The sequence below is a fragment of the Eurosta solidaginis genome, chromosome X, assembly GCF_040869045.1.
Source record: "Eurosta solidaginis isolate ZX-2024a chromosome X, ASM4086904v1, whole genome shotgun sequence".
NCBI lineage: Eukaryota > Metazoa > Arthropoda > Insecta > Diptera > Tephritidae > Eurosta > Eurosta solidaginis.
The window spans coordinates 162,118,780-162,140,383 of NC_090324.1; the positions used below are offsets into that span (position 1 = coordinate 162,118,780).

The 21,604-nt window shown below is 36.1% G+C and overlaps 1 protein-coding gene across 11 annotated transcripts in view; it reads left to right on the forward strand.

Moving 5' to 3' along the window:
* LOC137235424 (uncharacterized) overlaps nt 1–21,604 on the forward strand; it is a 993,733-nt gene that overhangs the window by 426,197 nt on the left and 545,932 nt on the right. For all 11 annotated transcript variants that reach the window (XR_010947891.1, XR_010947892.1, XR_010947893.1 and 8 more), the window contains one exon: nt 9,296–9,630. Coding sequence is in view for 8 of the 11 variants with exons in the window: in XM_067758399.1 (XP_067614500.1) it covers nt 9,515–9,630 (116 nt within the window). In the remaining 3 variants the exon portion in view is untranslated. The remainder of the gene's footprint in view (nt 1–9,295; nt 9,631–21,604) is intronic.

Genomic DNA, 21,604 nt, shown 5'->3' on the forward strand with positions numbered 1-21,604 from the left:
TTTTATAAAAATATTCAATTTATATGTGCGCATCTGACTCTTGATTTTGATAAGAAAAAAACATGGAAGCAGGCTCCCGACCTTGGAAATAAAAACTGGAAAAATTCGAATTTTCAATGGATAACTCAACCAATAAAATTTGGAAATAAACCACAATTTTAAAGTTAATTTCAATTAAATTGTTGTACAACCAAAAATTCAAAAACGTGTATGCAATTCAATGAAAATCATTCAATAATGTGTTAAAGCATACCTATTTTAATAAAATAATAATTAGAATATTCAATAATGTTATAAATTCGAATATTTATATACGTGTGTGCATCGATGGCGTAATTCGTTTTAGAATGCACTATCGAGAATTCAAAGACTTGGCCTCACTTCAAGGTTTTTAGTAAGCACGAATAAAAAAAAAGAAAAACCAAGAAGAGAAAAATTCAGTGAGTATTAAAAATGTGCATTACATCCAAAACTTAGACAAATTCTGCTGAAGGAAGATAAAACTGTTATATAGCAAACAAATTTCTGGTTATATCTGAAAATTATAAATCTCCTGTTGTAATTACTTTGGTGCTAACTTGGTGTTACTGCTAGGCAAGGTCATGGTGGGAATCTCACGTCCGTGCGTCTTTCGTCCGGTGTCTAGGTCATCTAAATCTGTTAAGTTTCTGGTAAGGTGCAGCACAAAAGTAGCGAGTACTGTAGCACGCGGCGTGGATGCTACACCTCACCGCGAAACCCCTATCTACCCCTGGTAAGCCGCCAAAACCTCACTCATACGCTATACTGGACTGCATAAGAGGCAGCTTGAATGGCTGAGTCTTACACGAAATTTTATTGCGATTCACTCAATATCAAACAGCACTTTCACGTGTGCTGACAATTATGAAAGGCCTGTCGACATTTTGTTAATCACACCCCCTTACATAAAGTGATTTATCTATATTTCAATCAAGCACTAATCCCTTCCAGAAAGCCGGACGGATGCTACCTTCATGATCCTAAGCAGTCCAAAAAGATAAGTAGAAAAAGACAAACAAGATGTGGAGAGGAGAAAAGTAGTCGGGGAAGAACAAAAACTTGGACTCATTACCTCCAGGCACGTACGTTGGGCGCCATTGTTATGTGGGTACATGTTTCTATCAAGGATTGGTGGTGAACAGGCATGCTGGCGAGCCCTGGCTGGCTCGTCCACTCTCCTTGATAACACCAACATTAACAAAATTTTTGTTTATCATGCCTGGTTATATTTGTTTCGTCAGGGAGGAAATCAAATAGGATTGGGTAAGTATGGGGTGAGGTAAAAAGGTGCAGGATACCGGGACAGAAAGTAAGAGGGAAGGGAGAGAAAATAGGAATTGGGTGAAGAAAAGATGAAGAAAGAAAAGTCCTGTCCTGTTCGTTGGAGTCTACCCTCCCTTCCTGCGTCGTTTCTTGCGCAGCCTTGGGCGTCGCCTTGACTCCAGTGCGCAGCGCCCCCTTGTCCGAATACTAAATAGTCGTCTCTAATGCAAGTCTGGTCTAGTAATGTCTTCCCTACTCCCACGTCCCCTTTCTTACCCTGGAGTAACATCCACATCAAAGATAGATGCTTTGCACTCAATCTTTAAAGGGAAAAGACTGAAGTATATTTCAAGGTACCAGCATTAATTTTTATTATACTCCTCTTCTATTTACCCTTATAACTACATTATGGTTCCATATCCTGAGGATCATGTAATTCATTAAATAAAAAAAATAATGTTAACAAAAAGGCAAATAATAAGTTTTGGTATAACTAACACTATGAGATATATGTATATGGAAATTCAAGAAATATCAAATTTATTCAAAAATATAAATTATAATTAGTTTTTTTTTTTTTTTGTAACCTAAAGTGCACCTATAAAGCTTAGCTATCTACTAACTAATGTCAGGCGTATCCGTGAATTTGAAAAAAAAAAAACTCAAAACGGAATTCACGAGAAACCTTAGGTTTAAAGAAAGTTAATCCAACGCAACTTCAGGTTGCTACAGAAAAATTCAAAGATAGAATTTAAAACAAAAATAGATTTAGTGTATGTACTTGCTTATATATTATCCATGTACCTATTTATGTCCACATAAATATGGGCACATACATATGATATAAAAGAAGCAAAACTTCATAGTAAACAATTGGAATATATATGTGTATATGGGGTATTCCATCCCATTTCGACCAATTTTGAACCCGACCCCTTTAGAATTGGCTGAAAGTTTTTCTTCTTTTTCTAGCTTACGAAAGACGTTTTTCAGAAGTTTTTCAAATTTTTTCATCGAACTCAAAAAAAGTTATGAATTTTTAAAAAAACACCGTTTTTGTTTTCAAAATGCTATAACTTTTTCAAAAATTGACCGTTTGGTATCATTTTTTTTTATGAAAATATGTTTTTAAATGTACTTTAGGAAAAAATTCCAAAAAATTTTTAAAGTTTTTTTTTGTAATTTTTCAGTTTTTCGAGATTTTTCGAATTTCGCCCTTTTTTTCTCACAAAAAACCTCAATCAATTCTGCAATCATCCCCACTAATCCCGGAGTGGGCCGAGAATTTGTTTTTTTTTTATTTAATTGAAAAAAAAACTTTAAAATTTTTTTTGTATTTTTTCCGAAAAGTACATTTAAAAACATATTTACAAAAAAAAATTATCCCAAACGGTCAATTTTTGAAAAAGTTATAGCATTTTGAAAAAAAACACAGTTTTCCAACTCAAAATAAGATTTAAATATTTTGAAAAAAACATTGTTTTATCTTTTTCAAAAATTGACCGTTTGGGATCATTTTTTTTTAAATATGTTTTTAAATGTACTTTTCGCAAAAAATATAAAAAAAATTTTAAAGTTTTTTTTTTTCAATTAAATAAAAAAAAAAAAAAAATCTCGGCCCACTCCGGGATTAGTGGGGATGATTGCCGAATTGATTGAAGTTTTTCATGAGTAAAAAAAGGGCGAAATTCGAAAAATCTCGAAAAACTAAAAAATTACAAAAAAAAAAACTTTAAACATTTTTTTGAATTCTTTCCGTAAAGTACATTTAAAAACAAATTTAAAAAAAAAAGATCCCAAACGGTCAATTTTTGAAAAAGTTATAGCATTTTGAAAACAAAAACGGTGTTTTTTTAAAAATTCATAACTTTTTTTGAGTTGGATGAAAAAATTTGAAAAACTTCTGAAAAACGTCTTTCGTAAGCTAGAAAAAGAAGAAAAACTTTCAGCCAATTCTAAAGGGGTCGGGTTCAAAATTGGTCGAAATGGGATGGAATACCCCATATGTATATATGATATCACTCACCTCAGTTTTCCAGCGTTATGGTACCAGAGCGCGGATTCTGCTAAAGATTGGGAGAGATAAACATACGTGGTTACATACATACATATGTTTGTAGATGGATGCTCAGTGGTATCTTAGATTTTCTTTTTCTAGTGCTTGGTCACTCGCTCGTGTTTGGGAGCAGCGAACGGGCCAACCATGCGTTAGTTACTTATTTATTGCGTTAAATTGAGCAACCCACCCATGTGCGCAAATCAAAATTAAAAAAAAAAAAACATTAAAAAAACTTGTGAGATTTGCTGCGTTCAACGATAAAATTTTGAATAAATAATAGCGACTAGCAAATCCATGGCGGGATCAAAATAAAATAACATTAAAGCACATCAGCAAATTGGATAGTTTCGGAAGCGAGCGGGAAACGGTAGGAAGCAGTGTGAAAAAAAGAAACAAAAAAAGGAATAACATTCGTGAGTTACGTGTAAATGGCTGTGAATTGAAATAAAAACCTGAACCCGAATGTGAGTTTTTGTTTTGTCTGAAACTAATCCTGGGGCTATTCTGATAATGGATAAATAGTGTTACCTAGGCTGCCTTACGATGTTACGTGCAAAAAAACCCGGAAAATCTATATTTCTATTTTTTTCTTTCTTTTTGTTTTCCTTTGCCTTTCGCTACCTTGATCGTTATTTATTAAACTTGACATACAATACTACATCAAGAAGAATTTCGTTCTCGAGTTTGAGCCTTTTCCCTTTTGTTCTTTCTCACATAGAAATTTGCTCAAACAAAATCAAACTTAGAAATATCCATGCAAAATCCTTTAATTTCGAATTTTGATCACCACGAAATAAATTTTCTTCTTAAAGTTTCCTTGTTTTCAATAATACAAAATTTTTTTTTTTTTAGAATGTGCTGGCCTAATGACAGCTAAGGGAACGAAATGCAAAGGAAACAAGAAACAAAGAATACCTAACTTGTTACGTGTCCTACAAAGCTTGAGAGAATACATTTACAAGAACCTTAAAAACAAAGAAAATCAAAAATCTATTGATATGGAGAGAACTCGAATCTGGCTGGCTGCTGCGCTGGTGCCTTCTCGTTGGTATTTTCTTCGCATGGAGCGGGCGCACTCGCTCTTCGTCTCCTGTTTCCACGGCTCTCACGCTGTCTGGTTTTCCATGGGGTATTGTTAGGTGGCCGCTGGAGTTCTTGCAGCGGTCAATGACCTTCTTTCGCTTTCCGCTTACTTGATCAGCTGTGTTAGCATATAATAACCTGTGGTGGTAGTTGATCTCCTTCACCTGTCACCGCTTACAATCTCGCAGATACTTTTGTTGCTGTTGATGTTGGCGGGTGATTGCGGGCATATAAAAGATTAGTGTGCGTGTGTGATTGGGGGTATGCGTGTGTGATTGTGTGTATGCATATGGGCTTGTTATGCACGAAAATCAGGGTTCTTGTTGACGGTTTGCTTTACTTTTGGTAGCCTGTGGTGGAGGAAACTAAAGTTAGTAGGCTGTCTTCAGCTAAGAATCGTCAGTGCTAAGTGGCAGCCGATTTCCCGAAGCAAAAAGAAAAAGAAATGGTGTATTTTTTTTTCATATCACCTTCACCTGACTCTCAACGAAAGCAAATTTTATTTTCTTTTCTCAATTTCTTTTGTGAAAGTGGTAGTGAAAGTGAATCATCTATTTCTTTCCGCCGTCGTTGAAATGGGCAGCACACATCCGACCGGAACGCTTTCAGCAATGTTAAGCGTTTTCTTAAAGTGCTTTCACGACTTACCTTTAGGTGTCCCTACTTAATCGAACCAGTGGTTTCGCTCCTGCATCGGGTTCTAGGTTTGCCCGCACCTACTTCGTCCAACCAAAGTTTTCAGGATGGTTTGTCAATTTTAGCCCTCACTACACTATTACACCCACTCGCGACTTTATACTTTCGCTTGGAAATATACTTAAACACAACACTTTTTTATCCTATTTTTAAATTTTTTTTCTAATGCCAATTTTGTTGGCTGCCGATCGCGCTTTGCAAAAAACCGCCACATAATGCGGAGTTTATCGCGGGTATAACCCTTTTATATCCTACGGTTCCTATTTTTGGCCTAACTGACTAGTTTCATGTGTATATGTGTCTTATTGTATCTAATCGATGAATTTCTCCTACTTTTGCGTACCAACCAATACGCACACATACGCATAGTGAACTGCGTTATAGTCCCGCATAGTTAGTGCAGTTTAGACTACTATTGCATTTCAAACATGCAACATTGTATTCACAAACGTACTTGCCCACACACACACACAGGTAATGATACAAGGGGTCGGATTCAGAACAAGTAGGGCCAGGCTGGCGTTACACTATTTCAAAACATTATTTAACCGGGGGTCACTCATCGCAGTGGTTCGACCAGCCCAGAAAGTGCCATGGAAATATTCCCTCCAAAAATTCATTTGCCAAATATCTTTTGGAGTCGGTGTAAAACACATACCAAAAATTTGAACATGAGGTTTTCTTACAGTGGAATTTACATTTTTTAAAAACAACAAAGTAGATTTCCTTATTGGAAATAGCTTTATTGACGTTCTTATCTTGCAAATAAAAAACCATTTACCTCAAACATATTACGAAAACTTATAGACCATAGTGGAGTTTTTTATCATGTATGCCTTTTAAATTAAAACACAGATAACATCTGCTAGCTATTTTTTTTTATTTAATATGAAATTGGAGTAAAAATAAGTTTAAATTTTTTGTTCTGCTATGTCTTTTATGATAAAAACTAAAAAAATGCATAGACAGTTGCCTTAAACTTTTAGCTTTTTTCTTAGCCTTAAATATTTTACTTCAGCCTTTTTTAGCTTTTAATTTTTGTCAGTCTAGCCTTTGTTTGAAAAAGTTCTGATAACACTGCTTTCAACTCAGCCGGTTGATCCAGATTAACATAAGGAGGTCCTAATCCTAATCCACACTAAGTCGGGAAGTAACATCGCGAGGTCGACACCGGAGAACGCTGTTGTCAATATAAACTAACTAGTATGTCAATTGGAATAATATCGATATATATAATGACTAGTCGGTAGTGAATTATAACGCAAATACCTGTCTTTGTACACTTAACTCCACGGTGTCAAACACGGATCTACTGCATGATCAATGGCCCAAACTATCGGTTCCATGTTGTCTTCTCTCAACACTTCTTTGCCGAATCATTTGGTACCAATTTGCTTGTAATCGGACGATTCAATTACAAGTCCTTACCTTGGTAACTTGTGGAGTGTATCAAGCTCCAGCCATTTTATGGTTAATGGCATCCGGTTGTTAGGCAACTCCACCCCGGATCTTAGTACGTTCTTCTCTGTTCACAAGTAATTCGCCTGCAACATGTTCTGTGTGTAAAGATCAGATACATGCTACAGTCCCACAATTTAAATACATGTATTAGGGGCATTGTGAGCAACCCTTTCTGAGCACCAGGAATTTGGAACACAATTTAGGGATGTGATACAACCTTTATATGGCATATGATCCAAAACGCACGTTCACTGTGAACTAGCTACAACGACGTCATCCATAAGATCCATGAAAAACTACTTAGGCGTAATCTATAAAGCGAAATGTCCCTTCGTTGTGAGTATATCTGGCTGAATGTTTTGCACCAACAGACAGTCATACTCACAAGTACTTAACACACCCACTCGCAAGATACACCGTTTTCATTAATCATGGTCACTAAGCCATTTACACTTAGGATACATCTCATTAGCCACAGTTACTAGTACGATTGCTCAGCATACGCCAGTTCTCCGTGAATAACTACCGATGCCATCTATAAGCCAGAATGTTTTTTCCCAATGAATGAAACATAGGTACTTACAAACTGCACTGAAGACGCATCTCATTAATCACAAGTAGTACGAACGTATGCCTGATCATATGCTTAGGTCCAACGAAGTTTCCAAAAATTTCAAAAAGAAGCGGGGAACAACCCACCCTTACAATTATCCATAATTTTCCACGACGAGGGACCCTGTTGCAACTGAACTACCAGCCCGAAGCAGTTCAGTTATATGCACCGTTCGAAATTATTTGCTACATTTATACAACTCTAATAAACTCGCCATTGTATATCATCAAAATATTCGCCATATTCTTCTTCCTGTTAAACAACATGCACAATTTGGGGATGTAACCAACCTTATCTTTGACGTTCCGCAGAAGCATCTTTGAATTACTTGCGTGCAGATTAGCACGTACTCGGGCAGCTTACTCCATGTGAGAAGTACATGAGTAAACTTTCTTGCCCACCTCCCACCAAAGAAGACCGTATCACTCCGAAGAGAATACTTTATTGTCTGATTCGGCGGCTGGAGCGACCGCATTACTCCGAAGAGAACACTGTCAACTCCAACGAAGAAGCGAACTTCCACGATCCTACGCATTCTGGGTTACCCTCCCAGAATTACGATATGAAACCACAGGCACCGCGATGCTCCTGGGGGACATCCCAGGATAGGAAGGTGAGATCTGAAGAATTCAGATCACCCGGCTTAATTTCCTGCCATCTCGTATAATTCTGGCGAGAGGCTGACTAGTGTATTAATTGGTATGACCCTGATGCGTATATTAACTAGTATGTCATTGCCGTTTTAAAAATACCCGTTGGTAATATGGAAAAAGAACAAAACCCTAACTAGTTGGGATTTTTGGCAAACTAGTATTCTTCTAGTACACAACTAGCTGGTTCAACTGCAGGTTAGTAATATGTAAAGTTCGAACAGAATTACGTCGGCTGCCGTGGTGTGGTGGGTTTGTGCTTGCCTACCACAATAAAGGTCCTAGGGTTACGTCCCAAAAAACACTTCAAGCGTATTTCTGCCAAGCGTCCCGCCGATTTGTGTAGGAAAAATTAAGAAGCATGACGCCAATTTGAAGAGAAGCTCGGCTTAAATCTTTCTCGGAGGTATTTCGCACCTTGTATTTATTTAAGTTTTTTCGAACTTCTTATTTTGTTACTTTTTCTCGTCATCATGTGCGATTCAAAAAATAGTCCCGAAGTGTACTTGAAAAAATGCCCCAACTTCCCTTAAATTATCCCGAAATAGTTTTGAAGCTTTCCCAAAATGATACCTAAGAGAACTCCGAAGTGATCCTGAAATTGCTCTGAATTGGATGGTCCGATATATTTCTTATGACAAAAAAAAAAAAAAAACACGGTAAATCCATGTTTTATAGGAGAAAATTATAGGTCCAGCTTTAACGGCACTCTTACGGATATATTTAAAAGTTTCGCTTTTATTAACTCTTAAAATAAATACACTTTTCATGACCGGTCTTTCATAAATGATTTTTTCCAATTCGTCGAAGACTAAATATGAACCAACATATGGGTTCATAACTACGAACTTTTGAAATATCTTCACTCCCACTTTTTTTGTGTGGATATTTTTACTTTTGTAGCAATTCGCATCCCGAACAATAACTATGTATATTCAAAAGTAAATTCCAGGTTTCTAATGTCTCGACACAGATGCCACCTATGGAATATTTTAGATTTTATACTACCTTAACTTCTAGTAACCACCGGGAATTGGATACGTACATACAACATAAAAGTGAAATACAAAGCGGCGATATAAGGAAATAAGAAAAAGGGCAGTAAAAAGAAAGCTCTCAATGAAAGCACCTAGAAAAGCGTTTTATTGCTTTTTATTTATTTTTTTTTGTCTTATGTCAGCTTTTTACATCTAGCTATTTATGAATATAAGCGCTTGGCAAAAAAAATCCCCAAAAACACTTTTTAATATTTAGTATTTTCTACTTTTATATTTTGCGTATTTGCGAAATAGCCGCTAACTTTCTTCCAGACGTATCAATCAAGATTTTCCGATTAATAAACTACTGTTTTTCTCTTCATCTAGCTAAATATAATTAATGAATTGAATTGAGTTTAAGTTAATCAAGCTGACCCAATTAATTTTTCAATATGTGCATATACTTTTTCAGCTATAAACTCTTGATGCTTCGCCACGATAAGGAGCTCATACATATGTACATGTTTAAAGAAATTAAGTACTTTTTAGAAGTAATTGCTTACGATTGATCTCTCTATATAAACGGCGGAAGCTGCAGTTTCTGATTTTTTTTCGAAACATTTATTATTCGCATATCTGCGTTCACATATATTTCAATATAAGCGTTGAAACTTAAAGTTAAGTCGAGAAAATGCCACTGTTCGGTAAAAAAGATTCAAGCAAGAAGGTGAAGAAAGATAATAAAGATGAAATAAACAAGCAGATCTCTATCGAGGATAAGTATAACCTTCATGGGTTGCTCGGGACGTAAGTACCAAATTATATTTATTCACTTGTTTATATACGTATCTATGTATGTAATACCTCTATACCTTTGGCACACATTTTTTTTAATGTATTTGATGATTTCTTCTATAAGAAATAAAGGGCCGACACACAGTGACTTAGCTATGAGCGGACGAAAATCAAAAAAATAGTTGTCTGAAATACAGACATTATTGGTACTTTAAGAAATAAAATTATCCATTATGGAGAATCTATACTTGATGCTGTCCCTTATATCAATACTATTTTACTTCCAAAATACCATTATAATATGTTACGTGACTGGTTTGTTGGGTGGGGTGGAGCGGAGGCAAGCAGGCCTGCCTGCGGGCCCAGGCTAGCTCGCCGTCTTTGGCGGGGTATTAAACCTCCGTCCTCACTCGCAGCCAAATGAACAAGAGAGGGCTTCATACCTGCCTGTGTAGTGAAAAAGGGGGAAGGCTGAAAAAGATGGAAACATAGGTGAGGGGCAAAGATAGAAGGGGAAGCATAAGGGGTGAAAAAGAAAACCCAAGTCAAATGCCAAATATGCTTGGAAACAAACGCGACAAAAATGGACTTGAATTTGTTTTGCACAAAATAGGCAACAACAACGTGAAGTTAATGATTATGCAGAATATGTATGGTGGCTTATGTATGTATGTATATGTACTTAGTGTCAATTTCAAGTAATTATGTTTGTACATATATTTCTTCGTTTTTATTTTGTATGGATAATTTCTTAGCTAATCCCATATGGGGATTATCCACAACGCTTATATATGTACCAACATACGCTACATACCTAAGTTCAAAAATTGCACTCACCGCATTATTCACTACATATACTACTCAAACACTCGACCAGATAGCTCCCTGCCTACCAACCATGGGTGGATAAAAATTTGGGTAATCATATATTGCCGCTACCCAAAAAATTGGATATTAAGTTGCATAATTTTATTCAGTGAGGCGCCGATATTATCCATAGTGAAATGGGATATTTCGTGTACGTGTGAGCTGTCAATTTGCAACGCCTGCATGCTTTTAGGTGCAAATGATAGCCTTGAATCCATAAGACATCCAAAAACCGTTTTCCTAATAACCAAAAATTCCACATGCTCCAAAAGTTTCCATAAAAATGCTCCAAATCTTTTATTCACTTTCTATGTGCAAAAAATTCCCAACAAAATGTTCCATACTTTTTATTAACTTTTTTATAATTTACAAATTTTATGTAATTTACATTTTTAATAAACAAAATTTAAATAAAATAACAATACAATAAAATTGAAAACGATACAAAAAATAACATAAAATAAATTTAAAGAAATTGAAATAAATAAAGGGAAATGAGGCAAAACAAAACAAAATAAATGAAATTTAATTGAAGCAAATAAAAAAAATAAAATAAAATGAAATAAATAAAATAAAATAAATAAAGTAAAAAAATAAGTTGGAATAAAACTAAAGAAAATGAAATGGAATAAGATTAAATAAAGTGAATTGGCATAAAAAATGGAGTGGAAATAATTAAAAGAAAAATAAATTTAATGAAATGGAAAGAATTGAGATGAAACAAAATAAAATGAAACGGGAAGAAGTGAAATGAAACAGAAAAAAATTAACTGAAACGAATAAATGTGAAACTATTTGAAATTAAACAGAATGAAATGAAATAGAATACAATGAAATAATATGGAAAAGAAACAAAAATGAAACTATATGAAATGAAATGGGATGATATAAAATGTTATGAAAAAAATATAAATCATATGGTAATGAAAAGAAATAAAACGAAATGATAAGAAAATATATGAAACTAAACAAAATAGATTATGAAGTGAAACGAATGAAAGAAAGAAAATAACTGAAATTAAATAAGAGAAAATGAAATGACATGGAATTAAATGAAATGAAACGAAATGAAATGACTAATTGTGCCTATGCGACGTCCATAACGAACAATGTCTGGAGGTGACAAGTGCAATATTGTTTTTAATGTTAATAGACGGTATTTTAATGTAGTAAATGTCGGTGTGATTTTTAATTATTGTTCATATTTGTTTGTTATTAATATGTGTACCTATATTTTTAAAGAAATGTGACAAAAACCACCGTTTTAAACAATGTAAGTGATTTAATATTCAACATTAATACCAATTACTGTATTTGTAACATGTATGTTTTTCGTATTTAATAGATAGATTCCCTGAGGAAGACACGAAAATGTGTCGAAACGCGTCGGAAATAAAAAAATAAACTGGTTTTATTTAATTAAATCGGCCTAAAAGCTCCAAGTTCATATTCTTTTTTTTTCATTTCATTGTACATATTACATATCGTTTCATTGCCTTCCATTTCAAATTTATTCATTCTATTCATTTTATTTCTTTTTTTCACTTTTTTCATTTTAATTTCATACCACTCCATTTCAATTTATTTTATTTTATTTTGTTTTCTTTTATAAAATTTTATTTTGTTTCACTCTATTTTTATTTTATTTTATTTTATTATATTTTAATCTATTTTTTTTTTATTTTATTTTACTTTATTTTTTTTGTTTTGCTATATTTTTTTTATTTTACTTTATTTTGTTTTATTTTATTTTATTTCATATTATTTTATTTTATATTACTTTATTTTATTTTATTTCATTTTATTTTATGTTATTTTAATTTTATTCTATTTCGTCTCATTTTATTCCATTTTATTTCATTTAACTTCTATACGTTGAATTTCATCGAATCTTGTTTCGTTTCCCTTCATTACTCCTTATTTTACTTCGCTTAATTGAATTTTGTTGCATCTCATTTCGTTGCATTTTTTGTTCATTTAGTTTTATTTCATTTCATTCCGCTTCATTTTATACCATTTTGTTTAATTTTCTTTCGTTTCATGTCATTTCCATTTCGTTTCGCGTTGTTCCAATTCACTTCCTTTAATTTCATTTCATTTACATGGCATCTTACTTCATTTTGTTCTTTTTTAATTCAATGCATTCCATTTAGTTGAACTTTATTTCATTTTATTTCGTTTCATTCCATTTTATTTCGCTTCATTTCATTCGCTTCAGTCATGAAAAAAGTGAAAAAAAGAAATAAAATGAAACGAAAAGGAATGAAATAAAATGAAATGAAACAAAATGGAATGGAATGAAATATTATGTAGCAAAATGGAATGAATAAATTTGAAATGGGAGGCAATGAAACGATATGTAATATGTACAATGAAATGAAAAAAAAAAGAATAAATAAAATGAAATGAAATAAAATGGAATGAAACGAAATAATACAAAGCAAAACGAAATCAATGGAATGAAATTAAATGAAATGGATATGAAGTAATATGAAACAAAATAAAATGAAATAAAGTAGATTAAAATAAAAAACTCATCCAAAAATAAAATGAAACCGAATGAAATATACTTTAAAAAGATAAAATAAAATAAAACTAAGCGAAATTTAAACTACATACAATTAAATAAAATGGAATGAAACGAAAGGAAATTGAGTGAAAAGAAATGAAATAAAACGAAATATATTGAAACGAATTTAAAATTAATGAAATATAATAAAATAAGATAAGCTGAAATGGAAAGAAATGAAATGAAACTGGCTGAAACGAATTGAAGTCATATGAAATGTATTGAAACGAATTTAAACAAAATGAGATAATATGAAACTAAATAGAGCGGATCGAAACAAAATTGAGTGAAATTAAAGACAATAAAATGAAATGATATGGAAAGGAAACAAAAAATTATGAAACTATATGAAATGAAATGCAATGATGTAAAATGTAATGAAAACAATAAAAATCATATGGAAATGAAAGTAAATAAAACGAAATGATATGAAACTGTATGAAATGAAATGAAATTGACAAAAAATTAAATGATATGGAAATGAAAATAAAAGAAACTAAATCAAATAAAAAGAAATGAAGTGAAACAAACTAAAATTAAATGGAATGAAATGAAACGGAACGAATTTAAGTTAAATTAAACAAATGGTATGAATTTAAGTGAAATGAAATAGAATTGAATGAAATTAATTAAAATAAAATGAAAGGAAATGGAATGATATCAGATGAAGCGAAATAAAAAGAAACAGAATAAAATGAAAATAAATATAAATCAATTAAACTACATGGAAATGAAACCAAGTTACGTAATTAAATGGTGTTAATGTGAGACCTGTATTCTGGAACATCGCCGGGTCCACATTTTCGTTGCCGGAATCTTGCATGTCGCACGATAACCTATAACAAAGAAGCAATCAATCCAGAAGAATGGCTGCACTTAAACATTTACATGCATACATACATTAGTACCTATGTACATCACATGATTTAGGGGCGCAGTTTAGTACACGTGCAATCCCACATAATTTGGAGGCATCAACAATTGCAGCTCCCCAGCGTAAGATACAATGTAATTGTACCTTGCTTTCATCTAACTATGTACTTACAATGTTTACGATGCAGCTGTTGGTTGCAAGCCAATATGACAATCAGTGTCGCCATTTTAGCTCTTTCCAAGCTAGATTTAGCTTTTTTCTCCGTTTAGCTTGAAATGTTGCGATTTAGCTTTAAGCTTTTTTCAGCTTCTTTTAGACATTTTGTAGCTCTTTTTAGCTTTTTTCAAAATCTTAGAAAATTTATTTTATGTGGATTAAATTTTAAGAAAATTAAGTAAATTTTGGATAGATTTAAAAAAATTTGGGAGCTAAGGAACAGATAATGTTGGCATTATGGTAGGCAGAAATCCAGGTATATTAGATTTATTAAAGCCACATCAACCTAATATCATTTTCGTTCGATTCTATGACTAAGCGCAATTAAATATTTTGATTTCAGACACATTTAACTGGGTTTCTAAGTCCACGCGTAGACAAAAGAGCTATGGAATGATATATATATGCTGCAGAAATATTTCCAATTCTGCGTAATTGCGTAAAATATTAATTTTTAATGACAGCTGTCAATTTATTTCAGGATTTTTGTTTTAATTGCCATCCACATACTTATAGGCGCATATGAATATTGGATAATATCCCATGATTATGTGACGGTGTTAGTATTTTTTTTAAAAAATCTCTGCCAACCAAAATTTTGTAAAACAAGTAAGGAAGGTTAAGTTCGGGTGTAACCGAACATTACATACTCAGTTGAGAGCTATGGTGGCAACATAAGGGAAAATAACCATGTAGGAAAATGAACCGAGGGTAACCCTGGAATGTGTTTGTATGACATGTGTATCAAATGAAAGGTATTAAAGAGTATTTTAAGAGGGAGTGGGCCATAGTTCTATAGGTGGACGCCATTTAGGGATATTGCCATAAAGGTGGATCAGGGTTGACTCTAGAATTTGTTTGTACGATACGGGTATCAAATGAAAGGTGTTAATGAGTATTTTAGAAAGGAGTGATCCTTATTTCCATAGGTGGACGCCGTTTCGTGATATCGCCATAAAGGGGACCAGGGGTGACTCTAGAATGCGTTTGTACACTATGGGTGTCAAACGAAAGGTATTAATGAGTATTTTAAGAGGGCGTGGGCCTTAGTTCTATATGTGGACGCCTTTTCGAGATATCGCCATAAAGGTGGACCAGGGGTGACTCTAGAATTTGTTTGTACTATATGGGTATCAAATGTAAGGTGTTAATGAGTATTTTAAAAGGGAGTGGGCCTTAGTTCTATAGGTGGACGCCTTTTCGGAATATCGTTATAAAAGTGGACCAGGGTTGACTCTAGAATGCGTTTGTACAATATGGGTATCAAACGAAATGTGTTAATGAGTGTTTTAAAAGGGAGTGGGCCTTAGTTCTATGGGTGGACGCCTTTTCGGGATATCGCCATAAACGTAGACCAGGAGTGACTCTAGAATGCGTTTGTACAATATGGGTATCAAATGAAAGGTGTTAATGAGTATTTTAAAAGGGCCTGGGCCTTAGTTCTATAGGTGGACGCCTTTTCGAGATATCGCCATAAATGTGGACCAGGGGTGACTCTAGAATTCGTTTGTACGATATGGGCTTCACGTGAAAGGTGTTAATGAGTATTTTAAAAGAGCGTTGGCCTTAGTTCTATTGGTGGACGCCTTTTCGAGATATCGCCATAAAGATGGACCAGGGGTGACTCTAGAATTTGTTTGTACGATATGGGTATCAAATGAAAGGTGTTAATGAGTATTTTAAAAGGGAGTGGGCCTTAGTTCCATAGGTGGATGCCTTTTCGAGATATCGCCATAAAGGTGGGCCAGGGGTGACTCTAGAATTTTTTTGTACGATATGGGTATCAAATGAAAGGTGCTAATGAGTATTTTAAAAAGGAGTGGGCGTTAGTTCTATATGTGGACGCCTTTTCGAGATATCGCCATAAACGTGGACCAGGGGTGACTCTAGAATGTGTTTGTACGATATGGGTATAAAATTAAAGGTATTAATGATGGTTTTAAAGGGGAGTGGCTCTTAGTTGTATATGTGAAGGCGTTTTCGAGATATCGACCAAAATGTGGACCAGGGTGATCCAGAACTTCATCTGTCGGGTACCGCTAATTTATTTATATATGTAATACCACGAACAGTATTCCTTCCAAGATTCCAAGGGCTTTTGATTTCGCCCTGCAAAACTTTTTCATTTTCTTCTACTTAATATGGTAGGTGTCACACCCATTATACCAAGTTTTTTTCTAAAGTTATATTTTGCGTCAATAGACCAACACAATTACCATGTTTTATCCCTTTTTTCGTATGTGGTATATAATTATGGCATTTTTTTCATTTTTCTTAATTTTCGATATCGAAAAAGTGGGCGTGGTCGTAGTCGGATTTCGGCCATTTTTTACACCAATACAAAGTGAGTTCAGATAAGTAGGTGAACAGAGTTTAGTAAAGATATATCGATTTTTGCTCAATTCGAGCGGAAGGACAGACGGTCGACTGTGTATAAAAACTGGGCGCGGCTTCAACCGATTTCGCCCTTTTTCACAGAAAACAGTTATCGTCCTAGAATCTAAGCCTCTACCACAAGGATTGGTAAATTTTTGTTCGACTTATGGCATTAAAAGTATCCTAGACAAATTAAATGAAAAAGGGCGGAGCCACGCCCATTTTAAAATTTTCTTTTATTTTTGTATTTTTTTGCACCATATTATTACTGGAGTTGAATGTTGGCATAATTTACTTATATACTGTAAAGATATTAACTTTTCTTTTAAAATTTGAATTAAAAAACATTTTTTTTAAAAAGTGGGCGTGGTCGTTCTCCGCTTTTGCTAATTTCTAGTAAGCAGACATATAGTAATAAGAGTAACGTTCCTGCCAAATTTCATCATGATATCGTCAACGACTGCCAAATAACAGGTTGCAAAACTTCTAAATTACCTTCTTTTAAAAGTGGGCGGTGCCACGCCCATTGTCCAAAATTTTACCATTTTTCTATTCTGCGTCATAAGTTCAACTAACTTACCAAGTTTCATCGCTTAATCCGTATTTGGTAACGAATTATCGCACTTTTTCGCTTTTTCGAAATTTTCGATATCGAAAAAGTGGGCGGGGTTATTTTCCGATATCGTTCATTTTAAATAGCGATCTGAGATGAGTGCCCAGGAACCTACATACCAAATTTCATCAAGATACCTCAAAAGTTACTCAAGTTATCGTGTTAACGGACAGACGGACGGACGGACATGGCTCAATCGAATTTTTTTTCGATACTGATGATTTTGATATGTGGAAGTCTATATCTATCTCGATTCCTTTATACCTGTACAACCAACCGTTATCCAATCAAAGTTAATATACTCTGTCAGCTCTGCTCAACTGAGTATAATAAAAAAACTGGATAACTGTACCAACCATGAGTGGATACAAATTTGGGTAATCGTATATTGACGCTGCCCAAAAAATTGGACGATAAGTTGGATAATTTTATTCGGTGAGGGGCCGGTTCTATCCATGGTGAAATGGCATATTACGTGTACGTGTGAGCTGTCAGTCTGCAACTACTGCATACTTTTAGGTGCAAATGACACATTGAACGTCAATGTGCAGTGTTGCCAGACCGTTCTTTAAAACATCCAAATGCCATCGCTGAAGTAAATTTCCACAGAACCCTTGACCCTCAGGTTCTGGGATCGACTTCAGTGGCTCGCCGACGAGGAAATAGCCAGGCGTTAAAGCTTCAAGATCGGTTGCGCTGGTCGGATCAGCGCATAAGGGGCGAGAATTGACGCATGCTTCGAATTTGGTCAGCAGAGTGCTGAATTTTTCGAAAGACAGTAAGTTACCTTCTAGAACGCATTTGATATGGTATTTTATGCGCTTGGTACCGACTTCCCAATATCCGCCCATATGAGGCGCGATTGGCGCGTTAAAGTGCCACTCTATAACATCTGCCATACATTTCTCATATCTCTCGCGCAATTCTCTGTCAGCGCCAACGAAGTTCGTACCGTTATCAGAGTACATAGCTTTGCAATAACCTCGACGGTTGATAAAGCGTTTGAATGCGTTGAGAAAGGTACTTGAGGACAAATGTCCAACAAATTCCAAATGCATAGCACCAGTACACATGCATATAAACGACGAAATGTAGCCCTTTGTTGACTTTAACCTCCTTCCATGTGCAACTTTGTAAGTATGCGGACCAGCGAAATCTACAGCTGTGCGCGTGAAGCATCGAGCATAAGTGGTGCGAGACGAAGGAAGATCGCCCATCGACTGGACGGATGTATTGCGGTTCAAGCAAGTGCATTTAACGCACTTATGATATATGCTTCTCATCAAATTACGGGCACAAATTACCCAATAGCGGTGTTGAAGAACGACCGTCATTATGCGTGGCCCAGCATGTAGGGTATACTTATGTATGTCAGATATTATTAATTTAGACAGCGGTGAATTTTTATAGGGTGTTTGGCGTCAAACGCGACATCCGCAGATTTTAGGCGACCTCCGACCCTTAAAACACCTGACGGATCAAGATACGGCTGCAGACGCAACCAGCTACTTCGCAAAGGAATCGGTTCCTTCTCCCTGCAATGAAAAATCTCATTAGTAAAATACATATTTTGGGTATATTTAATTAAACGTAGTTCGGCTGCAGCTAACTCTCGACAAGTAGGAGTAACATCTTTGATTTTTGGTGTGCGGTTCTTACTAGTGCGAGTATTGTGAATGATCCTTAATACTATGCGATAACCCTCCGTAGTTTTGAAAATTATAAATATTTAGTCATGATTGACCAGCACTCCTCGGGTATTGTTATGTGAACGGCAACCTTCTTGCGTAGACCAAGTTCAGTTAAATGCGGTTCTGGCGTAGATTGCTTCCAAAACTGATCTTCGCTGTACAAAAAGTCGGGACCCGACCACCACAGCTGATGTTGAATAAGTTCTTGCGGCGTTAAACCTCTTGATGCGCAATCTGCCGGATTGCGTTCTGAGCGTACATGGTGCCAGCACTCTGGTGGTAGAATTCCTTGTACGTCGGCCACACGATTCGCAATGAATGTTTCCCATCTACTCGGGTGAGCTTGAAACTATGCCAGAGTAATAGTTGAATCAGTCCCAACTTTGTAGTACGCGAGATGAGCGGCGCAGAGCTCCAAACGCGGTAATGTGGTAGACTTAATTGGCGCTACTTTGGTTTTATCCGAAATCAGGGAAACCATGACTTCTCCGTTGCTATATACTGTACGCGCGTATATGACGGCGGCATAGGCTCGTTCCGATGCATCTGAGAAAACGTGAAGCTCAGTTGCTGATTCAAAGGTTTTACAGCCAACCCAACGAGGCACCTTTAGATCCGTCAAACTTTGTAGCTCCGATCGATGTCCGCACCAGCTTTCCGCTATTTTATCAGGTATTAGTTCGTCCCAACCAACCTCGGCGCGCCAGATGTCCTGAAACCACATCTTGGATTTGATCGTGGTGGGGGCGAGCAAGCCTAAAGGGTCGAACAGGGTGCTAGCATCCGATAAAAAAGCTGTATTTGTAGCAAGCCTAGGTGGTTGCTTAAGGTTGATTGCAAAAGTGAAATAATCTTCCTCCTTGTTCCACACGAGGCCGAGAGCGTGAACATCTTTACTTTCAGCGATGTAATGAGCAATGTTCTCTGAAGCGCTAGGGATATTGCTGGTAAGCTCCACACAATTTGAAGCCCACTTGCGAAGTTAAAACCCACTACCAAAGAGGATTTTGGAGACATTTTGTTGCAAGGACTGAAGCTCATCGACACTCGAAGGGCCGGTTAAAAGATCGTCCATATAAAAATCCCTTTGTATTATTGCAGCGGCATTTTCGCATATACTTGTAGAATAACTTGAGCTTTGCTGAAGTGCCTTGACAGCCAAATGTGATGCGGCGGCGACACAGGTGAAACACATACCTGACGGTACATTTTTGCAATGTCCGCAGTGACGGCATGACGGTGGGTTCGGAAACGCAACAGTATACAAACCAAGCTCTGTTGCAGTTGCGGACCGACAAACAGTGCGTCGTTGAGAGAGTTCCCATTTGTTGTCTTAGCGGATGCGTTTAAGACGACTCTTAATTTGGTCGTAACACTCGACTCCTTAATCACGGGGTGATGGGGCATATAATATGTGGGATTCGACGTTTCAACAGCAGCTTCCATGTGTTTCATACTTATGAGCTCTCGCATAAACTCGTTGTAGCTGGCAGGTAAATCTTTATCGGCGGCGAGTTTCCTTTCTATGCGTAAGAGGTTACAAACCGCCTGGTTTCGAGACTCTCCAAGGGGTACATCAGGCTTTAGCGGCAATTCGACGATGAAGCGTTTGTCTCCGGTGATCTGGTATGCGTTGCTTCGAAGTGCTGTTCACAAAACTGTTCCTCCCTTGTTAGATACGTTTTCTCCGGTGCGTCTTCCAATTCCCAGAGCCTCGTCAAAGCTCTTTCGAGTTGCACCTCACAAAAGTAAGTTTGGAAACACGGCGTTGATGGATTGTCTACACTCCCAAAAATCGTCCAACCGAACACTGTGCGTTGAGTTGCAGGCATCCCACATGGACCCTTTCGAATCTCCGAGCAAACTAGCGTCTCCATTACGTCCATACCTATCAATAGATCAATAGGACCAGGCCTCATAAACTGCGGGTCTGCTAAGGACAACCCTTGGATATGTGGCCACGAGGTTATACTCACGGTTTGAGTCGGTAAATTCCCGGTGATTTTTGGCAAAATTAATGCATTGATAGCGTAGCATTGATCAAAAAAGTTCGATGATAGTAACAGCGAAACTTGACCTCTAGCGCGTCCTCCCTGTGAGGACCCAATGCCTGTAATTATTACGGTAGACGAGCTCCTACGTAAGCCCAAACGTCGGACACACGACTCAGGGAAGGAGGCGTGCGAACCAGAGTCAAACAACAAACGAGCTTGTTGAAAGCGACCAGAACAATCTCGTACCTTAACGAGAGCAGTAGCCAACAATATAGTTTTGTTCTCTGATAGCGGAGCAGCATTCGTATCTAAACACGAAGAGACACATTCAGGGGCGGGGTTATCGGTCGAAGAAGCGATTGCGGAAACAACGGTGGTGCTATTCCCTTTCGGCATGACCAAGAACTATTGCAACGAGGTTTATAATGCCCCGAACCTAGGCAATTTATGCAAAGATGTGACTGTTCAACAAACTTTGATCTAGAGGTAGGATCAAGGCTGATGAATTTAGCGCAGCCATAAATCTTGTGCGCACCCTTTCAACAAGGGCAACTATTTGTGTTGGGACCAGATATAGCATGTAAAGCTTTGGTATGTTTGTTAGCAGTAATGGGTTTACTTAGTTGTAATGGCGCTGCTGCTGACAGCATTGACAGGGATGCACATTGAGTCTCAAGAAATGTAGTTAGCTCCTCAAATGTTGGCGGTGCATCAGTCAAAAGCGAAAGCTCCCACTTCTTCCTTGTTTCAAAAGAAAATTTACATACTATTTCATGGACGAGCCAG